Source organism: Pituophis catenifer, unplaced genomic scaffold (genome assembly GCF_029215685.1).
Source record: "Pituophis catenifer annectens isolate HBS135680 unplaced genomic scaffold, rPitCat1.0.hap2 SCAF_4, whole genome shotgun sequence".
Lineage (NCBI taxonomy): Eukaryota > Metazoa > Chordata > Lepidosauria > Squamata > Colubridae > Pituophis > Pituophis catenifer.
The window spans coordinates 76,832,665-76,849,823 of NW_027256884.1; the positions used below are offsets into that span (position 1 = coordinate 76,832,665).

Here is a 17,159-nt window from a genome sequence, read left to right on the forward strand (position 1 = left end):
TATGCTTTACAGTCAGAATAAAACAGAGAAGAGGTGTGGGCATTTCAAAAAAATGTCTTGCTATTTGAATTAAAAACTCAAAATAATATATTACACCTCCAAGTTTTACTTCCATATTCTTAAAATCTGTCTCAAATGTTTCTAATATTTACACGTTACTATAATCATACCTAGCAGACCAGGCCTTGAAGTAGGTTAATTGCATAGGAAGATTTTACTATGTTTACATTTTATCTTAAGTTATTTTTTTAAAGCACAGTAAAGAGTCTGAGGACAAATTATTCAACTGTTTATCATACATAAGACTGCATGACTATAATACAAAGGGCTTGTCTTTTCATTTAACGTTACAATATACACAGCAAGTCCGGACTAGATCTTACAATCTGAACACAGGTATTTAACCTTTTCCATGCTGTTTATGTTTACAATGCACAGAAGTCCTGTAACCAAACTGTGTAGTAAAGCACACAAAACTGGACTGTAACATAACACAGTATGCAGAAGCACTGGAGTTTATGATTTTTCTTTATGTAAATTTTAAAACAGTATTTTTGGTGCTTGTTAAGGTATGGCAACCAGCACAAGAAAAATTACCCATATTTGTTACCCTTATATTCCTAGACAGCAGTACATATTGGATTCTGTTTTGTATTGCTAAGCTCAATGCTCCATTGTTGTGACGACAGCCTTTTGCCCAGCAAACATTTTTGAACTGCAGAAGTTCAAAAACATCAATTCACAGGCTTGAGATCGCAATATAAAATAAATATGGATACCTTGATAAAAAAGTTGCTTTACAAAAACTCCTTATTTCTAAAGCATTCTTTCATACTTCCACTGCATTCAGCCTCTCTTTTGCCAATATAAGGAATGATTATAAAAAAGAAAGAAAAAAATTTGTTCAGAAGAACCGACCTAGTTTGCTATAAGGACTAACCAGTCTGAAGTGCACCGTATTTTGTTGAATGGCCTTTTAAACTGGTTTACTGGCAGAGGTAGATTACTGCTTCTGTTCATGTAAAGGGCAAAACAGTGTTAATCTGGAAAGATAACCACTTTATTACCCCAATTCCTCTATTTTATTCACAATGTTCGTATTCGTAATTTCAAAAATCTTCAAAAGGGTTCTGAAATTTAGCCAACTGCCATGCTGATTATGTTAAATTAAGGCAGCAGACCTCCTGTTAAGTACAGCCTACTCAGCCTCAGATTTCACTTGAGCCTTTTTTATAATTATTTCACTCATCTTAGTGTTTTGGATCTGTTCATGCAATCAAGGTCTTGCCTTCAGGTTTACATTTATGCTAATAAGGGGTATAACAAATTAACTGCTGGTTTCATAGCTTCTGGCTTTACTGTCCCTTTTACTTTCAGAAGCTTTAACACATTTATAATGTAACAGATGTTATAGTGTTGAATTAGATGTCCTATCTATCATGTTCAATACACAGACTGTTGTAAATGTATTGGCTATGAATAAACAACAGTTCCAGTTTTGTTTAAGCAATAGTACAGCCATAATTTTCAACTGACATTTAAAAATGGTCTAGTTACACCTTGTGTCAAAGTGCAGAACTGCTACATTATTGGTTACAGACATCTATGTGCTATAAAAACAGCTTTGGTACAATAAATTATCAAAAAAGAAAAAAAATTTGTAAAATTCACAGCATAATTGTGAGGCAAAAAAGCAGTCACATAAAATTCTGCATTTTTAAAAATGTTCAGGTTGAACAGAAGACATCTTTGTGCAGAAGTAACAGTGGAGAAACCACGTGCCCAGAAAAAGCAAAAAGAGGAAGAAGACATAGGAAGGAAAGGAAAAAAAGAAAGTGAAAAGCAGAGAGGAACACAGTTGTAGCTATTTTCATCAAAAGCAAACCACTACTCCTGTGACCTTCAACCAATAAGGAAGTCAGCTTTATGACACACGCAAAGTGACCTTGCAATACCTTACAATAAGTGGGTCACAAAGTCTATTTTAAAAGAAAGGCCTCTTGAATTACCCATTCTCTGTGTTTTCAGCATTAAGGACTGTCTGCAAAAACATGTCCAAAAGTGATTGCATCTGAAATGGTAGGCTCTTCTAACTTAGAGTCCAAATCCATAAGGCCAAAGGTTATCCCAAAGACCACCACTTAAGACTTCCCCTGGACTGGTCAAGACCAACCTGTTGATTGCTTCTCAGTGCACCTTACTTACAGGACCAGTCTTATTTCAATACTAACTGATTGTAGCCTCAAACATGAGACACAGAATCCCAATATAATTGCTGCTTTGATTCTCAATAGGTTCAGATAAGGAGTCTTAATCACCGCCACTTAGCATGCTTAATGTGTCTCATGAATACCATTACAACCATCCTTTTTACAGCTAAAGATTCTGTTTTGTAATCTTAGGGTCCCTCTTCCTTACAGTACTGCTTTTTGTGTTCATGTATGTTTGGGGAATGGAAATTCATTATTACTCCCCACCCCTCCCCCCTTAATATTAAAAAAAGAAAGAAAGAAAAACCTCAAAATGCCCATTTATATGATTCTGGGCATGCCTTAAAATATGCTTGCAACTAAGATCAACTCTTGAATATTCATTCTGTTGAACAAGGGGAAAAATATATATGTGACTTGGTTGTAGTAATTAAAACGGGCAAAAAGGTGAGAAATCTTCTCAAAGCTATCTAGGATAGGTATGAACATGGCTCTAAAAACTTCACTGCAATCTGTTCAAGTTTAAAAAAATAGTTAGCTTTGCCCTTCTGTAGCGGTTCAATAAGTCTATCTCCTCCTGATTCAAGCAGCTTTGCACTTTTTTTTTTTTTTTTGGAAAAACACCACTTCTATAAAAACACACAAGAAACAAATCTGTTTCAGTTTAGTCACGAGCTGGCCACAGGACTTTGCTGAACACAAACTCCTGTCATGGGAGATTCTTCCCTATCAATTCCCTGTCTCATTGTAAGATGTCCTTCAGTCATGTAATGAGCAGGACCTGTGTTAGCAGAAAACTGGTACGTTGGATGTCCTGCTATGCCAGTTTCTTGGTGTGGATTAGAATAGACCGTTAAATTGACGTCCATAGCTCCATTTTGTCCAAAGTCTAACGCGTTAGCAGCCACAGGGCGGTTCTGATAGGCCTGATTGCCTTGATTACCAGTTGAGGAGGAAGATGTAGAGGAAGAAGTTGTTGAGGAAGACAGGGATGTCATGGAGTGGTGACCATGGCCCACCTCCATGGAATCTTGGGTGGACGAGCTGTTTGTTGGAGAATTGTAGACCCTTGGCCTGGTCCGATTACCCAAGGCCTGCTGTCCATGATGATGGTGGTGATGATGGTGGTGGTGATGGTGGTGGTGGGAATTATTTCCATGATGATGGTGTAATGCATTTTGTTGCTGAGGAGTAACATGGAAAGAGGTTTCTTGAACTGGATGGGTTTCAACAGTGACTTGTGTAGGAGCTTCAGTTCCTGGCCAACCAAGAGGAGGAGGAAACTGCTGTCGAACCTATAACAACAATACATACAAACACACACACACACACACAAAGGAGGGGTTAAGTTATTTTATGTCATAAAATCTAAACAAAGCAGACTTAAGTTTGTACTACACTGAACTTGATTTATCTCTTGCCAAAAATATAACTTAAAACTTCAAAAAAATGAAACATGACCATTGCTTATTAGTATCTATCTCCTGCAGTATTACAAAAGTTCTTAGACCCGGTTATCAAATATGCATAATTTAACTGTTCAAACAATTTTAGTAATGTGATTTAGAAGGAACTATTAGCTTGGCATTAGTTAACTATTGGCAATTATTTTGGTTTTAATAATTATCAAATAATTATCTGAATGATAAAATAATGGTTGCAGAATTGGTAAAAGATTGTTACTGTAGTGCAGTGATGGGTAACCTTTTTGTCATTGCATGCCAGGAGTGTGGGGGGGGGGGTGGAGGCGCGCGCACACGTGCCCACACCCATAATTCTATGCGCCCTGCCCCGCGTGCACCCCCCCCACTCTGGGCAAGTGATGGCACAGTAGGCCCGTTTTTTGCTGTCCCCAGCTCCAGAGCCTTTCTAGGAAAGTTGGCAAATGGGCCATTTCTGGCCTCCGGGGGTGGGGGTGTGGGGGCCGTTTTCACCCTCCCCAGACTCCTAGAAAGGCTTTGGAGGCTGGGGAGAGAGAAAAGCTGGCCTCCCCACCCCCCAGGTCCTCTGGAGGCAGAAAACAGCCTGTTTCGCTACTTCTGGTGGGCTCAGAAGGTCTGAAAAATCAGCCGGCCGGCACATGCATGCGGGCCGGAGCTGAGCTCGCGTGCCCACCAATATGGCTACGCGTACCACCTGTGGCACCCATGCCATAGGTTCGCCATCACGGCTGTAGTGTCATCACAGAGCAGAACTATTTGTTTATTTAAGCATACCAATAATTAGTTAACAGAAACTTCCTTTGAAAACTACCTGAGGACTGTGCGTTTCACAATCCATAGCTTGTACAGCAGCAGTGAAGTGTCCACCACTATGTCGATGCTGGTGTGTTGGATCTGACCGTGCTCTTCCACTGTTGCTTGTCCCCGAAGAGCCACCTTTAATCATAAGCAAAACAGATACGCTGAAGATGATATAATCAGTAATTTTGATGTGACAACAGGAAAGCATAATAAATAAGTTCATTACAAAGGAAAAAAAGAATTTTAAAAAGGAGAGAGCCAGATTTAAAATAATATAAAAACATTTTTATATATATAGTAAATATTCTTCCAATGACTTCATTTCCAAAATGTTGTAGGAATCACGAGTGTACCTGAGCTTGAAGATGTGCTAGAAGTGGTTCCTGAAGACTGCGACTGCTCCATAGCAGGACTTGTAGAGACACTGTTACTTGTGTTTGTACCTTCATCTGCTGTTTTCTTAAAGAAACTATGCTGCAGAGCATAATAAGGTTGAATTCGGGTTTTTGGATCATAATCAAGCATCCTTAAGATGAGGTCTTTAAACTTCAAGTAGTCAGCTACAGTATGACCCGACTCCCCAGCACGACGGCCTCCTGGTCCTCCTGTTTCAACTCCAAGTATATTGTGAAGTTTACGGGTTCCAGGTGGTTTATACTCCTGTTAGAAAATTAGAAATTATTTACATTTTTATTATTTCAGATCAGTTTTCTAACAATATAAATACTTCCAGTTGGTTTTTTTTTTGTTTTTTTTTAAAAACTACCCTTGATTTGGGGTATTTTGGTTTTCGATGTGGTTGTTGGTTTTTGTTTTTGACTCCTGATGACCCCTGGATGGGTCCCTGAAATCTTCAGAGCTAGTTTAGTGTACAGATTAAGGCATCAGGGTAGAAACTGAGAGACCTTGAGTTCTAGTCCTGCCTTAAATACAAAGCCAATTAGATGACCTTGGGCCAGTCACTCTCTCTCAGCTCTAGGAAGATGATAATGGCAAGTCACTTCTGAAACATTTACAGTTATTAACAATATTCATTTACTTTAAAAGAAAACCAGAGAAACCAGAGTGGCTTAATGGTCAAATAAACTTATTTGATCCTAACCCTAGTGCTCCCCCCTCCACAAAATAAGGCTGTTAAAAGTACGTGGGAGGGTAGACATCAAATTTGCAAATCTGCAAGTATAAATCTTTTGCCTCTTTTGACCTAACTAGGGCATGTTTCTTTCTCTGACTGTTAAGCCTCCTTATCTTGTTCGATCTTCCTTAGATATCATCTTTCCTTGCATCTCTGAAGGTCATTTCCACATGCCATGACAGTAGATTAATATTTCATCTATGTATTACAACAGCCACTCAGAGATCAGATATCAATGCTTATAAACTATTCCCCTATGAATATTTTATTTATTTATTAAATTTATATGCCACAGTTATCCTGTGGTAAGATGAGGACCCAATAAATTTAGAAATAAATATAAAATAACAAAAAAAAAAAAAGTAATGCTGGGTAGCTTACAACACCATTTCTCTACAATTTCCCCAGTTTAGAAAGTTTATAGTATGTGAGTTCAACTTCCAAAAGTGTGTGTGTGTGTGAGAGAGAGAGAGAGAGAGAGAGAGAGAGAGAGAGAGAGAGAGAGGGAGAGAGAGAGAAATAGAGAGAGGGATGGAGAGAGAATGTGCCTATGTTGTCCAGTGTCTTAAACTCTAAACCCGTGATGGCGAATCAGTGGCATGCAGAGCCCTCTCTGTGGGCAGGTGCGCTATCGCCAGCTGCTCTTCTGGTTTCTGGTGTGGTCTTCACGCACACTGGAAACCTGAAGACCAGCTGGCCGGTGCTCATCGGCTACCTGGTCTTTGGGTTTCCAGCGCTCTGGCGCATGTGAAGACCAGCTGGCTGGCGTGCACATGCGCACCAGCCAGGTGCTCTTTGGGTTTCCGGTACTTTGGCGCGCGTGTTCCGGTTTGGACACTTGGTGCCGAAAAGGTTCGCCATCACTGCTCTAAACTAATATAGCTCCCTTCAGGGTTTGGGATGCCAGATCATTTTTATATTTTTTAACTTTTGTTTTTATTCTTCTTAGTAAAAGCTGTAGAGTAAATAATTACAATTATTGCATAGTTTATTTCTGACAATGTTCTAAAGTGAAATATTTTTGGACTGAAAACCAATGTATGCTTGCCATTTATTTTACTATTACATTTCCTAGTAGTAGAAAATATTAATAATTAATTATAGAAATTAATAATTTCTCTATGTAGGAAAAGTGTTCTCATTTAAATCAGGATTAGCAAAAGTAAAGGTTTCCCCTCTCCAGTTGATTCTGATTCTAATGAACAGTGTTCATCTCTGTTTCGTAGCCAAGAGAGCTAGCATAGTTACAAACAGATTAATATAGATCAAAGATCAAAATATCTATTTACCCTTTTCCCATCTTTGGTCTTTTTTAAGGTCCAAGAGCCATCTGGCAACTTCTCAAAAAACTTTTTTGCTTTTGGTGCTTGGTCAAGAATATGAGCAGGTGGTATACCCAAAACTTCCACTATTTTATTCATCTGATCAACCTGTTTCAAATGAGGAAAACCAATTAGAAGCGTAACCAAATATTTAAAACTTAAGAAATAGGCAACTCAACATAATAAAAATTCATATGAATATTAACATACCTCATTTGCTCCACTGAAAAGAGGTTCTCCAGTGTGCATTTCCACTAAGATACAACCAAGGGACCACATATCAATTGCAAGATCATAAGGCATTCCCAATAGCACCTCAGGTGATCGATAAAAGCGACTCTGGATATATTGATATATCTGCATTTTATAAACAAAGACATTAAATAATCCCCAAAAAATCTAGTTAGAAAGTAATGATTCTATATTGCACATAATTTGTTTGAAATACAAAATAAGGAGAGAAAAATTTTAAATGCTACAAAACTTGGTAATTAAAAAAGGTTAAAGTTAAATATGCAATTATGCAGCAGAAAATGTTAACAATACTTTGCTTCATAGACTGCAATTCTGTTTCTTTATTTGTGAAAGATTCATATGATGTTGGGAAGCTACCAACCAGGAAAGGAGGAGGGATCAAGCAGGGGTTAATCTCAAATCATTGCACAGCTTGGATGCTCTCCTCCCCCTCTCTTTCTGACACACACACACACAATCACACACGTTCCATGGAACCTTATCTGTTTGTTCCCAAGAGAGAGCAAGCAGTCTGGAGAGATTCTTATATTATAGATAGGATGCAATAAGGATTCAACCCTTCACATGTAGATCTGATTACTTGTGCCTGACATGTAGAATTATACTATAAAAACTATAATATAAATTTGCTACTAGATTCTAAACAATGTAATAAAATAAGCCTCCTTCAAGCAGAGTTCAACTTCAGGTGATACAGGGACATATCTATATATTTCAATAAAAGAGAATCTATTTAACTCAAGGTTGAACTATGGAGCTGTTTGCTTCCAGGCATTTTAATACCCAAATAGATAACATCATCAATGTTAAATAAGTGTGGAATTTGCTCCCTGTTTACGTACAGTAGGAAACAAAAAGACTAGAACACATCCTCTCCAGCAACCAACACTCAGATAATCAAGGAATATATCAGGCAAACGATCAACTAGAAAACTATACTCGAGGATTTACAAAGGAAAAAATCATACCCACACCAATATTGGCAGGGCAAGATACTGTACATAAACAAATCTTACACTCACTAGCACTGATGATATTGCTTAATTGGGTAATGAAACTTCTACAAGCAAATAATCAACCCCAGAGAGCAATAAGGACTCCACATCTATATATTTTCTTGACAATATGAAAGTAGTTTGCTGTGACCTCTTTGGGATATTTTTTCTTGATGTTTTAACTTCAAGAAACCTTAAAAACAAAAACAAAACTGTGTCCTTCTGCTTTCTGAAACAGAATTACTCTGCTATTTGAGCCATAAAAACTCTGCACCGGCAAATATATGTTTTTGTTTTTATTTTATTTTATGTTATTTAAATGCAAATCTAACATTCTGGCTAAGATTTAGTAAAGAGTTCAACAGTTTAACTGTGCACTACTGCAAACAGAATTATCATTTACTACTATAGAGACTGCAGCCACATGGAGATATATATTATATATATATATATAATATATATATTAAAAGAATTATATAACTGTGGCCCAAAATTTAAAACATTCAACTAAAACCCATTTGACAATTTAAAAGGCTAAAAAAAACTAAAAAGGCAGGGGGGGGGGGTTCACGCCAGCCCTGCTTGATGGAAAAGAAAGGTTTTTAGGGCACGGCGAAAAACCCGGGGATCTGATATCCTTCGTATCTCCAGGGGCAAATCGTTCCAGAGGGCAGGAGATGCCACAGAGAAGGCCCTCCCCCTGGGGGTCGCCAGCCAACATTGCCTGGCTGATGGCACCCTGAGGAGTCCCTCTCTGTGGGAGCGTACTGGTCGGTGGGAGGCTATCGGCGGCAGAAGGCGGTCCCGCAAATACCCAGGTCCTATGCCATGGAGCACTTTAAAGGTGGTGACCAACACCTTGAAGCGCACCCGGCAGATCACTGGAAGCCAATGCAGCTCACGCAGGAGAGGTGTCACATGGGAGCGCCCCCTCGCTCCCATAATCCCCCGCGCGGCCGCATTCTGCACCAGTTGGAGCCTCCGGGTGCTCCTCAAGGGGAGCCCCATGTAGAGAGCATTGCAGTAGTCCAGGCGGGAAGTGACGAGCGCCTGAGTAACTGTGCGTAAGGAGTCCCGATCCAGAAAGGGACGCAACTGGCGAATCAGGCGAACCTGATAAAAAGCCCCCCTGGCCACGTCCGTCATATGCTCTTCTAAAGACAGCCGTGCATCCAGGAGGACACCCAAGTTGCGAGCCCTATCTGTGGGGGCCAATAACTCACCCTCAATAGCTAGCGATGGCACCAGCTGGCTATATCAGGATGCCGGAAGCCACAGCCACTCCGTCTTGGAAGGGTTGAGTTGAAGCCTGTTACTCCCCATCCAGGTCCGCACGGCCTCCAGGCACCGGGACATCACTTCAAGGGCATCGTTGGGATGGCCTGGGGTGGAGATGTACAGCTGAGTATCATCAGCGTACTGATGGAACTCCACCCCAAAGCCACAGATGATCACACCCAGCGGCTTCACATAAATGTTGAACAGAAGGGACGAGAGGACCGACCCCTGCGGCACCCCACAAACAAGGCACCTTGGGGTCAACCTCTGCCCCCCTGCCAACACCGACTGCGACCGGTCGGAGAGATAGGAGGAGAACCACCGCAGGACGGTGCCCCCCACTCCCAACCCCTCTAACCGGCGCAGCAAGATACCATGGTCGATGGTATCAAAAGCCGCTGAGAGATCTAATGGGACCAGGATAGAGGAGCAGCCCCTATCCCAAGCCCTCCAGAGATCATCCAACAACGCGACCAATGCCATTTCCGTGCTGTGCCCAGGCCTGAAGCCGGACTGGAGCGGATCAAGATAGACAGCTTCATCCAGGTACCCAGGAAGCTGTCGCGCCACCACACTCTCAACAACCTTTGCCAAGAAGGGAAGGTTGGAGACCGGACGGTAGTTAGCCAAAACAGCCGGATCCAGAGCAGGCTTCTTGAGGAGGGGCCTCACCACCGCCTCTTTCAAGGTGGATGGCAAGACACCCTCACTCAAGGAAGCGTTGATAATCCCCTGGAGCCAGCCTCGCGTAACCTCCTGGGAGGCCAGCACCAACCAGGAGGGACACGGGTCCAATAAACATGTGGTCGCGTTCAGCTGCCCCAGTATCCTGTCCACGTCCTCGGGAGCAACAGGGTTGAACTCCTCCCAAATGGCAGTCCCAAGACCGGCACCCATCATCCCGCCTGTACCTACCCAGTCAGAGACCAAGCCTTCCTGAATCTGAGTGATTTTATCGTGCAGATACTGAACAAAATCCTCAGCACGACCCTGCAAGGGATCCTCCCGCGCTCCCAGATGGAGGAGGGAGCGGGTCACCCTAAACAGGGTGGCCGGGCGGTTATCTTCCGATGCGATAAGAGCGGAAAAATAGTTACATAGTTACATTTTGCATATGTAAAATGTATACACTTTACATACACCTATACTATACGTTCTGAATGCTTAGTTAGGAAACATGCAGAAATATGGGTAGTCCCTTTATCACTAAAAACATTTTGCTTATTTTGTCCTTATGTAGTAATTAGGAACATATAAAATTATTTTTGGAGTATGCTGATTTATTTAAAATATAAACAAAACAAAACAAAACAAAATAAAATAACAAGTAATACTGAAATATGTTGATGTGGTAATACTTACCCTCTGTCCAAGCTGGCAAGAACTGCCAAAATCAACTATTTTGATAGCGCTTCGTTTGGGGTTACACAGCAAGATGTTCTCGGGTTTTAGATCACAGTGAATGATACTAAGTTCAGGAGTTGCAAGAAAAAGCAGTGCAGTACACATCTGTTGTGCAAACTTTCGCGTCAAGTTCAATGAAACCCCTCTGAAATTTGTATTCCGCAGAAGGTCATAAAGATTATAGGAGAGCATTTCAAAAACTAAACAGAGATGGTTTCGGAACATAAAGTGACGCTTCAAATGCACTGAAAGAAAAAAGAAGGGGGAGGTGTTAAATTACAGGTATAGTCTCAAACCTTTAAGTATCTCCCTAAGGAAGCTATTGCTTCCAAAGGTTGCCCAAAAGTCTGCCAAACTCTTTTTTAAAGTACAACTATCCTTTTACTTTTCTATATTCATACACAAAAACTTCCTTTTGAAAAAAAGTTATAGGTAATTTCTTTCTTTGAAAATCACATGATGCTAAAATTAAAATGGTGGCACTTACTTTTTCTAAAACAAACTATATTCCTTCATTTATAGACTTCCTATGCTTGAGGCTTCAACCTTTCTTCTTAAACTATTTGAAATTAGACTAAAATTTGATTGAGCTAAATGCAACAACTAAAGAAGAAATATACTGCTGCCATTACGAAGAGAATGTGTGCCTTTAATTTCTTGTCTAGAATCAAGTACATATGTAAAAGCAAATTTCTTTTTTTAAACAAACAATACATCATTAATCATTCAGTGTGTCATCTGAGTACATATTGTGTCCTCTACTTCGTCCCCATCATCTTACTATATTTCTATCGTATCTTTATATTTTCATTTAATTTGTTACAAAATTCTTTCCAAATTTCTTACGTTTATATTAACTTTAAAAGCAAATTTCATTAGTGTTGCTTTAGAATTGCTTTTATACATTATATTTCATTCTGCAACAGAATGCACAGCAGAGTAATTAGATCATTCTGAATTACATAAAGTTAACTTTAGTTACATAACTACCATTAGTTCAGAAAAACCTACTTTTTATAATTTCATAATTATAAGTGTTTTAAAAATGCCTATATTGCCTTAGTGTCTCTTGATGTTTTGATAGTTTCATCTACTCCTTCACTGTTAAAGAAATAATCTGGGTATCTACTTCCTTAACATGTCTTACAATTAAAATACTAATTGTAAAATTAAGGCATGAAAATGCTCCTAAAAATGAGGAGCCTAGGTAAAAACAATCAGATGTCATATTTGGGGGGAAATAATATTTTTCAAAATATATTAAATAAAGAAAAGGCTAGTCTAACCTTAGAAAGTATCAGGAAGATAGTATCTCATATTTCTGTCTAGCTTCTTTTGATGGTGGACTAAATTACAGGCAGTAATTTAATGAAAAAAGGTTGTGTTTTAAATATGACAGACACTAACCCTTTCTGAGTTTTACAAGTGAAGACTAGAACTTTGAAAACACATATACATAGCACATTATTTTGTTTTTCTCAATGTAACTTGGAGCAATTTAGTCCTACTGAATCTGGATCATCTGAGAAACTGATAATCTGAGTGTGTCATCTATCAAGCCAAAATCTGAGCTTCATTTAGGGAGATTCAGGATTCCATTGCAATAATTAACCTCAACAAATATATCCAAGGACAAGCATATTAATTCATTCGTATCTTTCTACACTATTCAGAAACAAAACCAGGACAAAACATATATGCCACATTGAAGGCATTAATAGAAATGTGATTGCTTATTCAATATTATTCTTGGTAAACCTGCTTTTTGGGCCATCATTTCTATCTTAATAAAATGATATACATGTTTGTTTTAAATGTCCCAAGGGGAAGGGGGTGCTGAGTACATAACTTGCTCATAAAATTTAGAACTGTATTATCGCCAGTTAATTCAGTTAGAGTATGAGAGATTATGTGTATGAGTCTTCAGAAAGACTGAATCAGTAGATTCAGTTAGTGTATGAGAGAAAGCTAATATACTATGGGGTAAATACTGTTATATCTTATATCAACTGTTATATGTTGATAATCTAAACAGTGAACTGTTTACAATCAAATGAATTTCAATTAATTCACTTGATTATAAACAGTTCGCTATTATGATTATCAAGGAAGTATATGGATGACAGGATGGATGAGGATGGAGGTGAAGACGAAGCTCAGAGAGGAGAGAGACATTCTATATCTGTGATGGTGGGGAGGGGCAGAGGGAATGGAAGCAGGGAGTGGGGACTTCGCACCCGCTGTATTCAGGTGGTGGCGCGTTCCCGCTCCCACTGCTCATCCTGCTTCCCTAGGGGTGCGAGAGCGGGGGACCCTGGACTCAGACTGGTGTATGTGAATGCCAGGTCCGTTGCGAATAAGGCCCTCCTCGTACGAGATCTTATTGAGGAGGAGGGCGCGGACCTGGTTTGCATTACAGAAACCTGGTTGGGGCAGGAGGGGAGAGTCCCTCTCTCTGATTTATGCCCCCCCAGGTTTTCGTGTGCTGCACTGGCCGCGACTCCAGGGAAGGGGTGGGGGGGGTGGCGGTGGTTATTAGGGGAAGTCTTAGTCCTAGAGAGGCCACTGTCCCTCAGATTGGCAGGTGTGAGTCTCTCCTATTGAAGTGGGACCCTGGAGTCCAGTTGGGCTTGTTGGTCACGTACCTATCTCCCAGCTGCGTGGCCACAACCCTGCCCGCACTGCTCGATGTGCTGGCCAAAGTAGCAGTTGAACTCCCAAGCCTTTGGGTTGTGAGAGATTTCAACTTGCCTTCGATCGGCGAGACATCTGAGACAGTCCGGGAGTTCACGGCCTCCATGGCGGCCATGGGCCTGACTCAGGTTATTCAGGGCCCAACTCATAGGGGAGGACACACACTTGACCTGTTTTTTCTCTCTGGGCAGTGGATAAATGGCCGGGGTAAGGGGGAATTTTCTATTGCCCCCCTTGTCATGGACCAACCATTCTCTCCTTAGACTGGACTTTCAATCTGCCAACCCTTGCCACTGGGAGGTGGAACCAGTAAAATGGCTCCGCCCCAGGTGCCTGATGGACTCTGAGCAGTTCCTGACGGAGCTTGGGACATTCCCGGCCTCTCAATCCTGCGACTTGGCCGAGGCACTGGTGGCATCCTGGGAGCGGGCGGCTGCCGGGGCCTTGGACCGAATCGCATCTTTGCGACCTCTGACCCGATGCAGATCCCGGGTGACTCCTTGGTTCTCCATGGAGCTCCAGGAAATGAAGCGCCAGGAAAGACACCTAGAGGAGTGTTGGAGATCCTCCCAGTCTGAATCTGATCAAACACAGTTAAGAACCCATTTTAGGGCTTATCTTGTGGTGATGGAAGCGGCGAGGTGTAATTACTTCGCCACTCTCATTGCATCTGCAGAAAACCGCTCAGCGGCCCTGTTTAGGGTGACCCACTCCTTCCTTAATCAGGGGGCGGGGGTTGACCCTTTACAGGGCAGGGCTGAGAATTTTGTTCAGTTTCTGCAAGATAAAATCGCTCAGATCCGGACTGGTTTGGACTCTGACTGGGCGGAATCCATCCGGGAGACTGGGGAATGTCTTGGGAGTAACATCTGGGTTGAGTTTGACCCTGTTTCCATCGATGAAGTGGACAGGATTGTGGGTAGACTGGGTGCCTCCACTTGTTTGCTGGATCTGTGTCCCTCCTGGCTTGTTTCGCCCGCCTGGGAGGTGACCGGAGACTGGATCCAGGCAATTATCAACTCTTCTTTGAGGGAGGGGGTCTTCCCCTCCTCTCTTAAGGAGGCGGTGGTTCAACCCCTCCTCAAGAAGCCTGCCCTGGATCCAGACTCACTTAATAACTATCGGCCCATCTCCAACCTTCGCTTTATTGCAAAGATTATTGAGACTATGGTGGCACAATAGCTTCCATAGTTCCTGGAGGAAACGGGGTACCTAGACCCGTATCAATCGGGTTTCCGGCGTGGGCACAGCACGGAAATGGCATTGGTCGCTCTGGTGAATGATCTCTGGCGGGCCCGGGATGGAGGTTGTTCCTCCATCCTGGTCCTACTTGACCTCTCAGTGGCTTTTGATACCATCAACCATGGTATCCTACTGCAGCGGCTTGAGGGGTTGGGGATGGGAGGCACTGTTTTACAGTGGTTCTCCTCCTACCTCTCAGGTCGCTCGCAGTTTGTTTGGGCGGGGGAACAGAGGTCCCCCCCGAGGCCCCTAACTTGTGGGGTGCCTCAGGGGTCAGTTCTCTCCCCCCTACTCTTTAACATCTATATGAAGCCACTGGGTGAGATCATTTGTGGTTTCAGGGTGAGGTGTCATCAGTACGCCGATGATACTCAATTATACATCTCCATCCCGGACCACCCCGGGGATGCCCTTTCCGTGATGTCCTGGTGCCTGGAGGCGGTGCGGGTCTGGATGGGTAGGAACAGACTCAGACTCAACCCTTCCAAGACTGAGTGGCTGTGGTTGCTGGCATCACGCGTTCTAGAGGTCCCGTCACTTTTGATGGGGGGGAGGTACCTGCCTCCGTTGAAAGGGCCCGCAACTTGGGTGTCCTCCTGGATTCCCGGCTGTCTTTAGAAGAACACTTGACGGCCGTGACCAGGAGGGCTTTTGCACAGGTACGCCTGGTGCGCCAGTTGTGCCCTTTCATAGACCGTGATGCCCTTCTCACGGTCACTCATACCCTGGTTACATCCCGCCTGGATTACTGCAATTCCCTCTACATGGGGCTGCCCTTGAGGTGCACCCGGGAGATCCAGCTGGTCCAGAATGCGGCTGCGCGGGTGGTTACCGGAGCTCCTCATTACTCCCGTGTAACACCTCTCCTGCACGAGCTGCACTGGTTACTAGTGGTCCACCGGATTCACTTCAAGGTGCTGGTATTGACCTATAAAGCCCTACATGGCTTAGGCCCAGGGTACTTGCAGGACCATCTCCTGCCTGTTTCCCACTGTCCTGTCCGTTCTCACAGAGCTGCTCTCCTCAGGGTACCGTCGACCAGGCAATGCTATCTGGCGACGCCCAGGGGTAGGGCATTCTCTGTGGGCGCCCCTACCCTTTGGAACGAACTACCCACCGAGCTCCCGACGGCCCCGGATCTCCGCTCCTTCTGTCGAGGCCTGAAGATTTGGCTATTCCAACGAATGGGCTGATGCTGATTCTTGGGTTTTATTATTTATTGATTTTAATTTGGTTTTAACGGGATTTTATTATTTTATCATTGTATGTTTTTAACGTGTGTTCACCGCCCTGAGTCCTTCGGGAGAAGGGTGGCATATAAATACTGCCAAATAAAATAAATAAATAAATAAAATAAGTAATGTTCCTGAGTTACAATTTGGAAGAAAGGCAAATTTCCTATTAACATTAAACTGTTTCTAATCAATATATATCAACTAGAACCGGGGTAGATAAAAATCAATGATTTAATTTTTTAAAAAAAAAATGGATTTATTTTTATCAAATTTATTTTAATAAAATGCTTTTGGAGTAAACATATATCAAAAGATAGTTTTCTATTTAAGATACATTAATAATTTAGTTTATTCAGCATGAAATGGAGCTTAGTTATGTAGCATGAGGCTGTATATTTTGCAATATTTACATTTCTGGTAAACTCATTCAATGAATCCAAACTCTGCAGGCTGAAATATCATGCACTGCATTCACACAATTTCACAGTAACCATGAGATAAATCATAAAACAAAGTTCAGGAACATTCCTTTATCCCATTGTTTTACAAATCTATGTACACTACAAACTGTATGATTGTTTGAAGAGAAATGCATCTGTACCACCAGGCTCTAAATGTGAGGAGGAAGGGCAAGCAATAAAAATGAAAGTGAAATCTTCTAAGCAGCTTATAAATATATTATTAAATATAGCACCTGTCATTTCAGATCCATCATGGCAGCACCTGTTAGCGGGCATCCACTCACCTGCTGCCTGCAGGTCCCTCATCTTGTTTTGTCACTGCCGCATCACCAGCCATCCCATTAAAGTGAATGGGACTGTTGTTGAGTTAACAGTGGGTCATAGGAAGAGCGGATGCAGGACAGAGATGACAGTTGCTCTTTAAAAATTATGATTTAAATCGAATTGACTTAAATCAAGCCTTTTACTAGTGATTTAAATCATGATTTAAACCGTGATTTAAGTCAACTTGATTTAAATCAAATCCATCCTGACCAGAACAATCTGAAATGAACCATCAAAATATGAACAATTGCGTAAAAGGCTCTTATTATATGTAGGCATCAAGTTTCCATTCATGAATCAAAAAGATCAATGGAAGCTTCAGCAAGAAACTTAGATCCATTTATTTTATGTAATGAATAAT

At 41.7% G+C, this 17,159-nt stretch overlaps 1 protein-coding gene across 3 annotated transcripts in view; it reads right to left on the minus strand.

Moving 5' to 3' along the window:
- Positions 1-274: 274 nt before the first annotated feature.
- Positions 275-17,159, minus strand: part of DYRK1A (dual specificity tyrosine phosphorylation regulated kinase 1A) — a 206,452-nt gene continuing 189,567 nt past the window's right edge. For all 3 annotated transcript variants that reach the window (XM_070944306.1, XM_070944307.1, XM_070944308.1), the window contains 6 exons: positions 10,801-11,087; positions 7,121-7,267; positions 6,878-7,018; positions 4,807-5,113; positions 4,464-4,588; positions 275-3,505 (listed from right to left, as the gene is read on the minus strand). In XM_070944306.1, the coding sequence (XP_070800407.1) occupies positions 2,879-3,505; positions 4,464-4,588; positions 4,807-5,113; positions 6,878-7,018; positions 7,121-7,267; positions 10,801-11,087 (1,634 nt within the window). In that variant the 3' untranslated portion in view covers positions 275-2,878. The remainder of the gene's footprint in view (positions 3,506-4,463; positions 4,589-4,806; positions 5,114-6,877; positions 7,019-7,120; positions 7,268-10,800; positions 11,088-17,159) is intronic.